The following is a 16199-nucleotide window of genomic DNA, read 5'->3' on the forward strand; positions in this document are numbered from 1 at the left end:
TAATATCACTAATTATTAATACTTTTTTAAAAAAAGCTTGCCATAAGTGCTGTCCAGTTTACTTACAATCTTACTTTACTTGCCTTGCATTTAGGAAACTCAAATACAGTATAGGTAAACCAGAAAGACCCATGCAGTTCTCAAGAAATATTCTGGAGGCTCCAAACTGGCCGTGAACCTCTCCGTATACATTTCTTAGTGTGTATATATAGATATAAAGGGAGATATAAAATAAATTAAATGGCTTGCTTGTAGCAATGATCTGCGGCCCTCCGTGGACAAATGGATGTTTTAAAGTTTTGAACTATGTTCTGAATGTGGTTTTCTATCATGCTGTTTCTTAAGAAGTAAATGAATGTTTTATTTGCTTGGTGTGTCTGTGATCATTTTCTCAGATTCTCGTAAGACTGTTTTCCCAGAAATGGAATACGATGCTACACATCTCTCTCGTTTCCACCAAGACAGGTTTGGTGGAATCCAGAGGAGGTGCTGAGAGGCTTCCTGTACCCTTAAGAATGCCACAAAAGGGATTTCATAGAATCATAGAGTTGGAAGAGACCACAAGGGCCATCCAGTCCAACCCCCTGCCAAGCAGGAAACACCATCAAAGCATTCTCGACATATAGCCTCTGCTTAAATACCTCCAAAGAAGGAGACTCCACCACACTTCTCGGCAGCAAATTCCACTGTCGAACAGCTCTTACTGTCAGGATTTAAACAACACACATGTGCTGACCTTTAAAGCTCTAATGCTCCCTCTTTCTTCCCATTCAGGATGGCCCTGCCCTTTGCCTGCCCCTCAGGGCCAACATGTCATATGGGGCTGGACCTCATCAGTGGCAGCCTCTCCTCCTTCTCACCCGCCCTCCAGCAGCTCCTACAAGCTGCCCAAGGGAGGAGGCCAGCAGTGGTGGCCATGGAGAGGCAGGGGTGCTCTCTTGCAGCCGCAGCCGCAGCCACTGCCATCACCATCGCTTGGGACTATCACTGGTTCCTCCTCCTCCTCGAGTATGGCACTGGCGAGGGGGAAATAGGGACATTCTGGGATCAAATCAGAAGTCAGGATGGCTTTTGCAATTCCAGAACTATCCCTGGAAAATAGGGACACTTGGAAGGCATGCAACCACCTGTGAGATGGTCAGGCTGAGAGTTGTGTGACCCAGGGTCACCCAGTGAGCTTCATGCTATATAGGCATGTGAACTCTAGTCTCTCAGGTGATGTTAGCCCCTACACCACACTGTCTCATCCTGACAAGCCCCACTGTGTATCTTCAGGCCAGGGGGAGGACTAAGCCACAGGGAGTTGGTTGGGAAGCCCCAAGAAAGAGTAAGAAGCAACACTCCAATGGGAATTAAAATATCAAAGGTTTGCTGGCACCTGTAATTGGATCTCCTCCTTTGTATTCTATATATACCACCAAGGAGCTCTGACATTAATGGCTGCTGTACAGCTTTGTCCCAGAGTTCCATGCAGGTTCTCAAGCTGATATTTATTAGCATGGAGGTCATATCCAATCAGTCTATTGGCACGAACTGCTTGGAGTGTGTGTCTTAACAACAAGGGGAGAATTAAATCTACTGCTTTGCATCATGGTGCTGGAATAAGATGCTAGCTGCCCAGGATAGCTGAATGGGTAATATATAAATGTCATAAATAAACAAGTCAGCAATTATTCAGCCCTGGAGTCATTGTATTTTCAGCAGTTGTGCAGAAGATGGGGATTTGGAAGAGTCAGACTATTGGTCCATCCAGCCCAGCATTGTCTGCACTGACTAACAGCAGCTCTCCAATGTTTCAGTTTTCCAGCCTCACATGCTGATGGCTGGGATTGAACACGGGACCTGCTGTATCCAAAATATGTGTTCTCCCACTGAGCCATAGCCTGTGCCACTCTGAAGATCCCACAGCTGTTCTGTGTTGTCATCATTGCTTCCCATTCAGACATACAGGAGAGTGGAAAGTGAATGGTAAGAAGCTGCATTATAACAAGTGAGACATTTTGCCCACCTAGCCCTGTGTTGTCTATAAAGACAGGTAGCAGCAATCCAGCAGTCCTTCCCAGTCTCACCTGGAGATGCCAGAGATTGAACCTGAGACTTTCATGTGCAAATCATGTGCTCTAATGCTGAGCTTTAGCCCTTTCAGCTTTCACAAAAAACTCTTCTGGAAAATGGACCATTTGTCTCGCCCATTGCTATGATAATGTCCACATAGGAGCTTTGCAAAAGTAATGCTTTAGCACTAACCAGAAATTTCAGACAGCTGGATCCTGTTGATTGAGATGATGCTGATGATCCACATATAGACTATTCTGCCACAGTTGCCCACGACTGTCTTGTGGAATAGAGGGAATCATAGTAAATTGTGTGATTTGTGGGGATGGTTCTGAATCAACACACCTGGCCCATGCATGGACATGCTTAATGTAAACTCTGTTGCTATTTCTTGGTACATCTGCAGCACTCCAGTGAAGACAATGGGACACTAAGCACATTTTCTGCCAGTGATAAAAGAAGGCTTTTACTCTTTGAATGTATCACTTGTGAATGTTGATCGTGCGGGAGCCGACTTGAAACGGATTCAGTTTTGGGTGTGAGTTTTACATCTGAATTTTAGATGCAGGAAATGCAATGACAACAAATTATTTAAGCAAGAAGATGCATTGATAATGTAAGGTCTGTGAAGTTGATCTTAAAGATGTGTGTGAAACTGTACATTTCTGATTCCAATGGACACAATTATAATAAAGGACCCTACCGTGTGTAACTCATGTATAACTGGTAGAAACAATCAAGTATAAATATGTGTGCCTTGAACAGACAAATGCATGCTGTCTGGATATGTCATGAACCACTTTAAACAATTGAGCAAAAAAGCAAAATACAAAACTCTGATGGAGACAGCAGGGTTAGCAAAGTAGAAGAGCCATTCATTAATCCAAAATAGTTTGGCTGTTCTCCACGGAGGACACTTCATTTATTCTTTTGAAATCTGTAGTGTTCACAAGTTTGGCATATGAAATAATCACAAACAATGAATTATTGTGTTTGGAAGGGGGGGGGACAAAACTCCAACAACACGGCATCTCTCCCCCACAAGAAAGTTGTTTCTTTCTACAACTGGAACTTCATTTGAGGAAGCAAAACTGGCCAAAAAAAGTTTTCATAGATTACAGCTTTTCCTTTCACTCAACCCCCCTTTTCCTAACATTAACAAGAGAGCTCTGAGGGGGGGGGGGTTGGACTTGCACGTTGGCTAAATGGAATCTTTCTCCTCACTCTTGGCAACCATGCGAGTATTCTTGTGCAGTATGACAAGGCTCTCTCTAGTCAGTGCTATATTTATCTTGTAGCTGAACACACATTTGCAAGAGCTTGTTCAATAACAGAAAGGCAACAAGCCAAGGCAGTTCGGTCCTAGGAAGTTCTTTCCAGCATCCTCCCAACTCCGGGCTGACTGCAGCGGCTGAGTTTCCTGGCGGCCGGGAAGAGTTAACTGCCGACTTGCAACAAAGGATGATCTGACTTGCCTGTGGCTTTGTCAAAGGCGAAGAAATATTTGGTAAAATGGAGTTCAACAAGCTTCTGAGTGCGTCAGGAGGACCGAATCAGAGACGAGAAGAGGAGGCTCGTGCCAGTGCTGGCGGCACGGATGCTGGTGTCAGTGATGACCTGGATTTTGTACAAATGTATCTTACCTGTTTACCTGAGAGATACATGGAGGCAAAGTTTACGCTGACAGCATATCTGGCATGCTGGCTAATCTTGAAACTCTGTAAGGTAAGAGGTTGATTGCAGAAGGCTGGAGGAGCATTACTAGTTAACTTTAGAAATGCAGGTCATCTGCTGAGTGGCCATTTTTAAAGGCATTTTTTAAAAAGAAGTAAGAGTGCTCTATGCTTAAAAGGCCTTTAAATGGTTGCCATTAAATGTAGCATGCTAAGCAACTGAAAAACATCCAAGGAACACTGTCTTTTACCTCCCTCTCACAGTGCTAAATAATAGCCCCTACCCAAACTTCTAACATCTTTCCACAATAGTTGATTTCCCATTGTAACTGGTTTCTGCTGTATAGATTTATGTTGTAAAGTGTTCTGATTTTTTTTCTATAAATGGGGTATATAAATATTTTATAAACAGACAAACAAACATGTCATTCTCTACCAAACAGATGAATGAATTTAGGGATATGAGAGAACAAGTGGGGGGGGGAGCTATTCTTTTTATTTTTCAACTTTATTCTTGTACTTCATTATCTGGGGAGTCCTATATGTGCCTACTCAGAGGTAAGTCTGAGTTCAAAGAGGCTTACTCCCAGATAACCAGTTATAAGGATTGCCGCCTAAACTGCTGGTGGGCTTACAGAACACATGAATATTGAATGCTGCAGAGATTTCTGTGACAATATCAGGCCTAACTTTTAAAACCAGCTTGTATATATTTTAGACAATGTGAAGTCTTAATAGCTCTGATGTAACCTCTAAGACGCGGGTGGCGCTGTGGTCTAAACCACTGAGCCTTGGGTTTGCCGATCAGACGGTCGGCGGTTTGAATCCCTGCAACAGGGTGAGCTCCCGTGGCTCAGTCTCAGCTCCTGCCAACCTAGCAGTTTGAAAGCACGTCAAAGTGTAAGTACTGTAGATAAATAGGTACCACTCTGGCGGGAAGGTAAATGGCGTTTCCGTGCACTGCTCTGGTTTCGCCAGGAGCGGCTTAGTCATGCTGGCCACATGACCTGGAAAAACTGTCTGCGGACAAACGTCAGCTCCCTCGGCCAGTAAGCGAGATGAGCGCCGCAACCCCAGAGTCGTTTGTGACTGGACTTACCTGTCAGGGGTCCTTTACCTTTACCTAACCTCTAAAAAACTAACCTCTAAAATCTGTAGGAACAGAGGGGTATTTAAATAGTTAAAGGAAAGAAAGAGGTGCTTTAACTTGTGTTGTTAAAAGTCTCCTCTGGGACATTCTGATGATTGTGTTTTAGGGAAAACCTCACAACACTGAAATTCAGTAGATATGGAAATAATAACTCATAGCTGCATAAAACTGTATATGGCATAATATCTGAACTTCTGAACTTCCATCCTTTCCCTTTTTACTTCCTTGTAAAAAAAGAATGGGGATGAACTCAAGATATGGGGGGAAGCTAGTTCTTCCGGATACTTGCAGTGTTTGCTAGTCCTTTGAAATGTGGTAACACCCACACCATACATTAAAAACACATCCATACCACTTTAACAGTCATCACTTCCCCCAAAAGAATGCTGGGAACCGTAGCTTCCTCCTCACAGAGCTACAATTCCCAGGACTCTTAAAATACCATGTTCTCAGGATTCCTTGGGGAAGCCACTTATCCTGCAATGTGGCCACATCCTTATGCACAGAAGTTGACCGTGCCCCATGAAGAGGATAAACCCATAAGAGAAGTGAAAGTCCACTGTGTATGATGATGACATGCTGTGACTATCCAAGTGTCAGAAAATGACAGATGACAGTATTTCTCAGATTTAATGAAACCATACTGTCTTCCTAAGTGTACTAAATCTTCAGGGTCCTCCTGCATCCCCCAACCACTTAAAATTTCATTGGAAAGATTACCACCTACACCTCCTACACCTCCACCCAGCCTGTGTCCAGCTCCTGCCACCTTACCCATGGCACCATCCCTCCCTGGCTTCTTCTGTACTGCTCTCTCCCTCTCTGTGGCACTTCTTCAGCCTGAGGCACTGTCCACAGAGTATGCCACACGACCATGGAGTGCATGCGAGAGGAGCAGCAGGACAGATGGCACCAAGGTTAGAAGGCAAAGCATGACAAATGGAGCGGGAGGCTTAAAAAGTGTGCCATACTCGACAGGGGCAAAGCTACCTGCTCTGGCACCGGGAGCAGCATACATCTGGGAGCGTGGCTAGAGTGCGTGCCAGGGGATGTGGCACGCCGCCCACAGGGTGTGGTGAGCGCTGAGCATCCCAGGGGTGTGCAGCGAGCCCAAGCGTCCCGAGGAGAGACCACGATGTCACCCCCCGAATGGCACCCGGGGCGGTCCGTCCCCCTGCCCCACCTTTGTCCACCAGTGGTACTCGATGGATGCTCCAGCAGCTATCAGAGATTCAGAGTCCTAAGGAGATAGCCCTCACTGTGTATAGCCCTATTTCCAATAAGATGAGCTTTATATACATTGGGTGCTTTCAGATGAGGGTTTATTGTGGGATTGGGGCTCCCCGTGCATGCAGGTTTTTTTGCAGGATCCACACAAAATAATTCGTATCAAAATGCAAGCCTGAAAGCTATTTGGGGGCCTTCTCCATCTATACCCTGATTTTCCCTTTCCAGGAAAAACCCAAGAAGTTTTTTTTTAACAAAACAAAAGAAGCTGTTGCCAGTGACCTATTTGTGATAAAAGGGTGACCCATTTGCAGTAGTAAGCCCTTTTCCGGAAGCATCCTGAGCCTTAGCTGTGCATTGGGCCTGGGATAGCTCATTTCGTAGAGCATGAGACTCGTCATCTCAGAATGGCGGGTTCAAGCCCCACATTGGGCAAAAGATTTCTGCGTTGCAGGGGGGTTGGACTAGCTGACCCTCATGGTCCCTGCCAGCTCTTCAGTTCTACAATTCTATGATTCTATAGAACTGTTTCCAATAAGATCAGCAAAATATTTTGTAGCCTCCTGAGGAAGGGGAGGGGGGCATACCCTAACCTAATTATTAGGGTTATTAGCATTAACCTATAGTCTGAGCACAACGTAACTTCCATTTTATCTCTCTCCCACCCCCTAATTCCCTCCTACCCTATAAGATAAAGCATTAAGTGAGAAGCAAACCCTTGCAACGTGACTGCAGGCATGTATAGCCACGAAGACTATACTGTCTAATTATGCCCAACACAATGAACTTGCATGAAGGGCCTTTGTTTACAGTCTCCATCATCAGACTAGAATGAACAGAGCCATTGAAGAAAAGAAATGCAAAACCAGCTGCCTTTCGCAGCCTTCTGTTGTTCTCTTTTGGCAAAGAAACAGAGCCAAATTTATCCCAGGGGTGATTCCACTGAAGTCATCAGAAGGGAAAGTGCACCACGGATGAATTGGGTGGGTGTTTGTAGATGTTTGCTTTGCTGCTAGTTTCCTAGCTCCCCCACCCCCTGCCCCTTCCCCGGCCACCCTAACGTTTGCTATTGGTCTTTCCTTTGCAGAGAGCTTTGGAGAAAAGATGCCCAGCCTCTCAAAAGGTAGGATTTCATATCAATTATAAAATGCCACCAGATGCTTCTTCATTAACAAACTCCCAACCCATTCTTGTGGACAACTAACACAAAGTTTCATCTGAACAGTCTTGGGGCAAATGAGCTTGATTTAAAACAATTCTGGGTTTGTACATGCACTAAATAATAAATTTAGAGTTTCTTTTTACTGAAACAGTGAAGTATATATTATAGTATAGACGATACATAAAGAAGATTCTATAATTACCAGTTCATTCTGAATATAGTTTACACTTACACACACACACACACACACACACACACACACAGCCACTGGTGTAGAAACAAAGCTCTTGTGCAACCTAATATTTCGCAAAAAGAACATTGCGTAAGATTTCCAAATTACAAAGATGTCAACCGCATATCTTAATTCCAACTTCTTGGGTTATGTTTCTACTGGAGTTTGACATCGATAACAAAAACAATGTCAATTTAAAATATGTGAACAGATATAGTAACAAGGAATGTCTCTATCACTTTTGCAGCTGAGCTTCCCTGCCCTCCATTCCTGCATAACGTTGGCTCTAAACATCCCTCCCAAATTAAAACAACAACAACAAGCTATTTGGACTTTACATCCTTTTCCTCCCTTGTCCTCACACAAAGCAGTTGGCAACAGTGCCGACCTCCCCAGAGCAGATTCTTGCCAGAATGGACTAATCAATATTCAAAGGAGTTGGCTGCTCATTATGCAGCCATTGATTATCTCTGTAAGTTGCTCGCTGTGCATTTTTCATTCTTCGCTCTTTTCCTCCCTAACCACACGCCTAACTGCGCATGTACGCACACAGGCGACCCTTCCCACAAGGCCTCCCTTTTGTGTCCAGCAGGAATACAAAACCGACAGAACCCCCCCCCCCAAACAACCCATTCAACACCCACCCATTGAGGTCAGGGAATGTTATGGAAAAGGAGGGGTGGAGGGGAGTAAACCCATCCTGAATGCAAAATACTCCTCCTCACCTTCCACACTAAGAAATAAATAAATGAAAAGCAGGGAAAAGCCTAGCCCACCTAATTCTAGCAGTAACGGTCAGTGTGGCTGATGGAACTGTATTCTGGAAAATGAGGAATGAAGAGATAATGGAATATGGGGCGCACCTTATCTATTGCAGCTGTTTTGAAATGCCACTGGGCTTGGATCAAAGCAATCCATTTGCAGCCTGTTTTGTGCTTCATCCAGCTTCCTGTTTTATTTGGGTTGCTATTGAAAGAAATGTCGTGGAGGCAGGCAGAATAATTTGCTCCTCGTCCTAGTGGTGCGTCCTTAAATTAAAGAGAAGGGAACAAGCAGGCTTTGGAATGAAGAGTTGGTAGAAGGACAAACCAGGAGACAAAGCCACACTGTAGATTTAAGGCATGTTGCTTCCACCAAAGAATCCTTGGATCTGTAGTTTGTTAAGGGTTCTGGGAATTGTAGCTTTGTGTGAGGGGTAAACTACAGTTCCCAAGAGTCTTTTGTGCTTTAAACGTATGGTGTGTATTTTTGTCCCCTGAAGCCTCATTCCATGAATTTTGATCACAAAGTGTTGCAATCGTTTTGCTTTCTTTCCAACTCAATGTCAAATGACACAAATGCAACTTTCTGAGCCATTTTTTTTAAAATTCCAGATTTATACATTTAAATCACAATCAGTTCACACTGTGTCTTGATCTCAATTCATATGTTAATTTAGTGCTGTGGGAGCTTCCATGCAGTGAAGCTCAATAGATTAAAAGATGTGGCTTTCTTTGAATGTCCGACCTAGAAGATTTCACTTTTGATTTGGGAGGACAAGTGGCCACGGAAGAAGAAGACAGTCAAAATACATTCTGAATTTTTCAATTTATGGTTGCATTCAAACTATTGTGTGAGTTCTTTGTTTCAGACGTTGCACTGAGAGAATGGAATATCATCCTTTGACAGAACAGATTTACTGAAACCTATTCTGAGATAATAAATTGCTGATAGCTGTACCTCTTGTTAACTACTGGAGATTGGATCCCCACTAAAAATTAGAAACTGTACTTTACTAACTTTCAAACAATATGCTTCAACTATATTAGAACATATATAACATAGTTACTTTTCATGCCACTGTCAAGGTGCTGTTTGCAAGTCGAAAGGGAAAGGGAAGAGGATGCTGATGGGTTTTTATTTGTTAAATCCAGCTCATTCAACATGCCCTTTCCTTGCTTGTTCTGCTTCTGGGCTCCTGCTTTCATTGTTTAGCAGCACTGCAGGCTTCTAAGAAGGATTGGTCAGCATTTTCCATAGTGGCCTAGCACCAGAACCTGTAAAATAAAATGCTCTGAACGAAGCTACTTAAAGTGCTCTGCACATTCAATAGCAGCAAGCAGATTTATTGTCCATCACATCTAGATTTTTTTTTTTATTGTGTAACAAGTGAAAGCTCATACCAAAATAAAAAACTTAGTTGGTCTTTAAGGTGCTGCTGGAAGGATTTTTTTTATTTTGTTTTGAATGAAAACCCAAGTTTAAAAAACCTATAGAAACCCATTCATTTTATACTATTTTTATAGCGAACGGTACATGCTGTCTTTACCCACAGTCAGACACCAGAGGGACCACATTCTGTAATTCCAAATTACACGGAAGCAGAGCTTTATTTAAGATGGGTTGAATAATAGAATCGTAGAATTGGAAGGGACCACAAGGGTCATCTAGACCAACCCCCTGAAACGCAGGAATCTCTTGCCCATTGTGGGCCTTGAACACACAACCCTAAGATTAAGAGTCTCATGCTCTACCAACTGAGCTATCCCAGCAGGTTGCTTTGGAACCTTCTTAGTTCCCTCTTGGTAAAAACAGCCAAAGGCCACTCTTTGCTTGAACTTTACTAAAACCTGCTGTTCCAATTCTCCAAAGTTTTTCAGAATGATTTATGCCCATCCAAAAAGTAAGGGAAATGTTTGTTTGCGTTTGTGGGTCACGTTACTTTCATGGTTTTCACCACACAAGAACAAAATAAGTTGAATGCTCAGCATCTGATTTTAACTGGTGCCAATTGTGGCAGTTTACTTTCTTTTCCGGCATCCAGGATAAGTTACGTTATCCACACTCATTATTAAAACAAACTCTGTTCTGCATATTTAGCAACATGATTGCTCTGGTAAAAATATGAACAGATTGCCCTCTGGTGGCCAATAAAAGCATACCTCATCAGAAGAAACATTCTTGGCTCTGAAGCGGCAGGCTGGCTTGTTTTTGGGGAAGACACCATGTGAAATAGGTAATGTTCTTGAATACTCTGCAGATTCGCTTATTTTATACTAGCAGCTTCAAATCTGGCATTGCTTGGAATTTCTAAGACACAAAAGATCAGCGCACTTTTGAAATCAGTGGGTAAAATCAGTGCAGTTTTGAAATGTTTGCTATCTTGATTCAAAGTGGAGTCCCATTGTACACAAGTGTAGATGACAATTTTAATAGAATTTATTTTGAGTGCTTGGAGTGGTATTCAACTAATTTTGTTCAGAGCAAACCTATTGAAATTAATAGACACAACTTAGTTATGTTTATTAATTTTGGTGCACCTACCATGCGTAAAACTAAGTTGAATACCACCAATACCACCCTTAGATTATATTTTAAGATAATGAAAAAGTTACCTGCCAAGTACAAAGAATGTTATGTTTCAAGCACAACTGGTTCATCCAGCATTGTTACTCATTTCAGTAGTCAAGATTGTCATTGCATCTAAAATGATTTATTTTCATTATGTAAACATTTCCTATTTCATCAGCAAGCTGGACAAATACGAACAAGTACCGTATGTACACAAACATAGGCTTAACTCCTGTATTCTTTGCTGAGATACAAAGAGCACTGCCTTAAAAAGTTGCATTTCAGTGGCCTGGGACATGTACTGTCAAATCTGTCTTTTCTTTACCCTTGACTAGTAGAGATTGGAATGCAAAAACAGAGAGCTATAGATCTTTCCAGATATTTTAAACAGGTATTTTACTAAGGATTCATCCTGATTTGTTTGCATAAACTTTATGGGGAGGTTATATGACATCAACTCTTTATTCAACATTCAGTGAATTTATTGTGAGATAAAAGTCACTGCAACATGCAATTGTTATTCCACATCTCCACTGCTATCTCCATGCGCACCTGAAGATCAGGTATGGATGAGGAAGGACCCCCCCATGTCATCAGGCTGAAGGCCCAAAGAGATCTAGAATCAAGAGGCACTTCCAGACTATCATTATTTTTGGGTGGGACTCAATCACATACTGGCAAATTCAAGTTGTGCTATTTCCCTTCAAAACCGTGGGTGGGTGGTTGAAAAAAGGAAAAGGATGGTTAAATGTACCAGAGGTTTTGGCTAATGCTTGATGCAACATTTTACCTACCCACAAATGAATCAGAATGAATGTTTAATAAATTGCCAAAGTCGTCTGACCTCCCCGCAAACTTTGTGCATGCAAATCAGGATGAATGCTCGTTATACAGGTCATCTGGGAATGACCTAGCTGTACTTATTGGGATGGATCCAGACTTTGTTTTATGAAAATGAGAAAGTTGCTTCTATCAGTGGAAGGTTTTTTGAGAGATTCCATTGGCTGTGGAGAACAAGGTGACTTTTTGCCGATTTCTGCCTGCCCCTGCAGACCCCAAGGCCACCTTCCATGCTGTTCAAGGGAGTCCTTCAACCCTCCAGATGAGATTTTTGAAGGGCACAAGGAACCTCAGGGGAAAGAGAGATTCTGCAAAAGTTGCCTCCCTCCTCCCATTGGTAGGAGAGAAATATGGATCCAAGCCATTGTGTGTTAATAAAAGGGTGTCTCTTAGGCCCTTTGTATTTCTAAAAAATCTTTGACTTAAAGTGCAAAGCAATTTAAAGTGAAAGCCTTCGCAGATGATTTAGTTTTAACATTGGAAAATCCAAAGGAAAGTGTTGCAGAAGCTATAGAAGTAATGGAGAAATTTGGTCAATTGGCAGGATTCAAATTAAATAGACAAAAAACCAAGGTTATGGCAATGAATATGTCGAAAGAAGAAAAACAGGAATTACAGTTAAAACATGGACTCGACGTGGCTAAAAAGGTAAAATATTTGGGAATATGGATGACAGCAAAGAATATTAATCTTTACAGTGATAATTACGAACAAGTATGGAAGGAAATAAAGAAAGACCTGGAAAGATGGACTAATATGAAAATGTCATTCTTAGGAAGAATTGCAACAATAAAAATGAATGTATTACCTAAGATGTTATTCCTATTTCAAACTATACCTGTGGTTAAAGGTACGAGGCAATTCCAAGAGTGGCAAAAGATTTTATCAAGATTTGTCTGGCAGGGGAGAAAACCTAGAATAAAACATAAGATTTTGGTAGATAAGAAAGAAAGAGGTGGATTCGCCCTGCCAGACTTGAGACTTTATTACGAAGCGTCCTGTATCTGTTGGATAAAAGAATGGATAACTCTAGAGAATACGGACTTGTTAGATTTGGAAGGTTTTAACAATAGATTTGGATGGCATGCATATTTATGTTATGACAAAAAGAAATCACATACCGGGTTTACGAATCATGTGATAAGAAGATCTCTGTACGAGGTGTGGGAAAGAAATAAAAGGCTGTTAGAGACTAAAACACCCTGGTGGGTCTCACCAGCAGAGGTATTAACAGTTAAGAAAGTAAATATGGAAAAGAGGCGGGCCACGTATGAGGAAATCTTGACGAAAACTGAAAAAGGATGGAGTTTAAAACCTTTTGAGGACATTAAAGGAGTGTTAACAGGATGGATAGAATACCATCAAATAAATGATGTGCTTAAAGAAGATAGAAAAATAGGTTTTGAGGATAAAAGATCCAAATTTCAAATAGAAGTGCTAGAAGGCAAAACAAAGCTTTTGACAAAGATGTATGATCTGTTGTTGGAGTGGTATACAAAAGATGAGTTGACAAAAGAAGTGATGATTAAATGGGCAAAAGATTTGGGGCATAATATTGAATATGATGCGTGGTTGAAACTATGGAATCAAACTTTAAGATTTACAGCATGTACTGCCTTGAAAGAAAATGTATATAAGATGATGTACAGATGGTATTTAACTCCAGTTAAGTTAGCTAAAATGTATAGAATGAGTGATAAAAGTTGCTGGAAATGTAAAGAGAAAGATGGTGAATTTTATCATATGTGGTGGACATGCGAAAAAGTTAAAAGATTTTGGGAAAGTTTATATAATGAATTGAAAAAGATGTTTAGATATACCTTCCCAAAAAAACCAGAAGCATTTTTGTTAGGAATAATAGGAGGAGAGATTAGAAAAGAAGATCAAACACTGTTTATGTATGCAACAACCGCGGCTAGGACTTTGTTAGCCCAAAAATGGAAACTACAGGAATTACCTACAATTGTGGAGTGGCAGATAAAAATGATGGACTATGCTGAACTTGCTAGATTGACATGCAAGATTCGTGACCAGGGGGAGACAAGGTTTCAAAAGGACTGGAGTAAATATGTGGACTATATGGAGAAAAACTGTAGATCATTAAAAACTCTCGCAGGATTAAAATAAACCTTACGAATTGACCAATATGTTAAAAAAGGAACTGCAAAAAAGGGAATTAACAAGAAACCCGCATGAAGGGAGGGGGGGAAGTCATAGCTCGGCGGAGCAAGGTAAAAGATGTGAATATAAGATTTTGTATAAAAGATTGGTTTTGTTAATTTGTTGAATTTGGAAAATCGGAATAAAATGTATTTAAAAAAAAAAAAAATCTTTGACCTTTAGGTTCTCTTATTTGTCTTTTGGTTTTAATTGCCATTGCCTTTTTATTTCTAATACCCTCAATTGTTAACCTTTCATCTTGTCTCTTTGCCCTTTCCTTATGGTTGTTTGCTCACTCCCTTATGTTAAATATTTCAAAGACACAAGGTCTTATTTATCCTCTAATCTTTTCTTACCCCATCCCTTCCGGTTTGTCTGTCCACCGACAAACAAGTTATTTCTCTTTCTTCTCAAGCTAGAGAGTTTGCTGCTATTTTTGCTCTTCCTTTTTCTTCTTGGGTTTCACCATGAGCTAAGGCTGTGTACACATTTAAAACTCAACTAGGCTGTTCTTTTTCAGAGTTGGTTTGCGTTGGAAATGCATCGAAATGCATTTGTTTGTTTATTAAATTCAAATACTGCCCCTCATCACAAGATCTCAGGGCGGTTCACAGAACGAATCATTATTTTGTTTAAAAACAACAGCCGGCAGATACAGGGTAGATATGGATCGTGACCAATGTCGTGTGTAAACCCCTTCCTAAACTAGTGGTGAGACTGCACTTGGTGCACGGTAAAGATGAGTGTTTGTACACAGCCAAAGTCTTGTTGCTTTCAGTTATCAAACATTGCCGGAACCCTAGGCTTCTTCAAGCATTAACCATGTGTACAGGGCAAATATGTTAAAAGAGGGGCTCAGGCCTATATGCATTCAGCTCAAGCTGGACCATTTGTCCATGGCTCTCGGGGGTTTCAGACAGGGGGGCAGTCTCAGCCCCATCTGGCAATGCCAGGGATTGAACCTGGGGCTTTATTCATGCAGAACAGATGCGTTTCCATTGAACTCTGTACCTTCCATCAGAGGAAACTCCCCACTTCAGAAGTAGCAACAGAACGTGAGAGCAGCCATAAGGAGTTGCATGTTGACCTAGGCGGGTCTGCAGTCATATTCTACTCATGTCTCCCTTCTATGGTAGTTAATGCCCCCAATGGCATGACTCACCGGCCTGCAGAGAGGTTCCAAACTGCACGAAGTCCCTACAGGTGAGCAGGTGATATCATGCAAAAACCCCACCCCACCCCGCCCCTTAATGCTATTTCACACTAGCTGAACCCACACTCTTTGGTTGAATGTACTAGGAAATGAAGAGGGCTGTTTTTCTCCCCTCCTTCCCTCTTCTGCTCAGAATGAAACAAGAAATTCAAGGGTTACCATGTGACACCAGATGCCTAGGGCATCTCATCCTCCAGCCTTGTTGATTTAAGAGCATATCACTGAATGTGAGTGGGGGTGTGTGTGTGGAATTATCTCCCAACCTGGAAAAAAAAGAATTTTGGCATTGACTATCTTTTATGAGTGAGACTTAGAAAGAAAACATGTATGAAATATTTGAGAGTGAGTTGGTTCAAATACCTACTTGCAGATAAAGCACTGCCAGAACAGACCCTTTTAACTCACAGTAGCCAATGCCTTGTCTGTTAAAAACTAACTTGAAACAAAGCAATGAATGGTGAGCAGAAAGTGCAGTTACAGTTGCCCGGCAATAGACAGTAGGTGGCACAGATCCAGTGAAAGGGCGCCACCTGACATTTCTGCACCACTTTGGGCTGGCTAACAATATAAAGCAATGCTTGGGATTATCCCTGAATAGACCTGAAAGTTAATAGGCAAATGTAGGGGCATGGCGTAACAATAATCTTCAGCCTCTGCATCAGTGCCATTAAAGAAAACGAAGGAAAATGCCAAAGACCCTAGTGTGCGTGTATATAGCAAATGTGTGTTTTTCCATAGACAACTGAAGGTTTTGGCATTTTGTGATCAGAATATGAGCTGGCGGCTGGCACTTTCCCTAGGCGCTGCTTGGCAATGTCGAAGTGCCCAGCCTCCCTGGATAGAAGGTTTTTTGTTGGAAACCTTTCATTACCAAGGATTAGCTGTTTGGTAAACTTGGGTCTCCCATAATAGTGTGACGGGAAGCTTCATCGAATGAAAAAGCTCATTGAAGAGCTGCTGGGAATGACTAGCTTGTGTCTAACTTGTTGTTGGGATTTCAGTATGGCGCTTCCCTCCCACTGTCCATTGCTCAAGAGGACAGAAACATGTTACACAGTTCTATTGAGGATATTATTGAGAGGTTGACAACAAAGTCCAAAGATTCCACAGAGGATGGGCACTGGAGAAAGATACTGTAATGGGTTATGGCAGGCAGT

At 41.9% G+C, this 16199-nt stretch overlaps 1 protein-coding gene across 1 annotated transcript in view; it reads left to right on the top strand.

Annotated features, from left to right (window-relative positions):
• Positions 1–3308: 3308 nt before the first annotated feature.
• Positions 3309–16199, top strand: part of ARHGEF4 (Rho guanine nucleotide exchange factor 4) — a 160378-nt gene continuing 147487 nt past the window's right edge. The window contains exons 1-2 of the mRNA XM_035133510.3: positions 3309–3780; positions 7193–7228. Coding sequence (XP_034989401.3) covers positions 3568–3780; positions 7193–7228 — 249 coding nt within the window. The 5' untranslated portion in view covers positions 3309–3567. The remainder of the gene's footprint in view (positions 3781–7192; positions 7229–16199) is intronic.

This window comes from Zootoca vivipara, chromosome 5, assembly GCF_965207765.1.
Source record: "Zootoca vivipara chromosome 5, rZooViv2.hap1.1, whole genome shotgun sequence".
NCBI classification, from domain to species: Eukaryota; Metazoa; Chordata; class Lepidosauria; order Squamata; family Lacertidae; genus Zootoca; species Zootoca vivipara.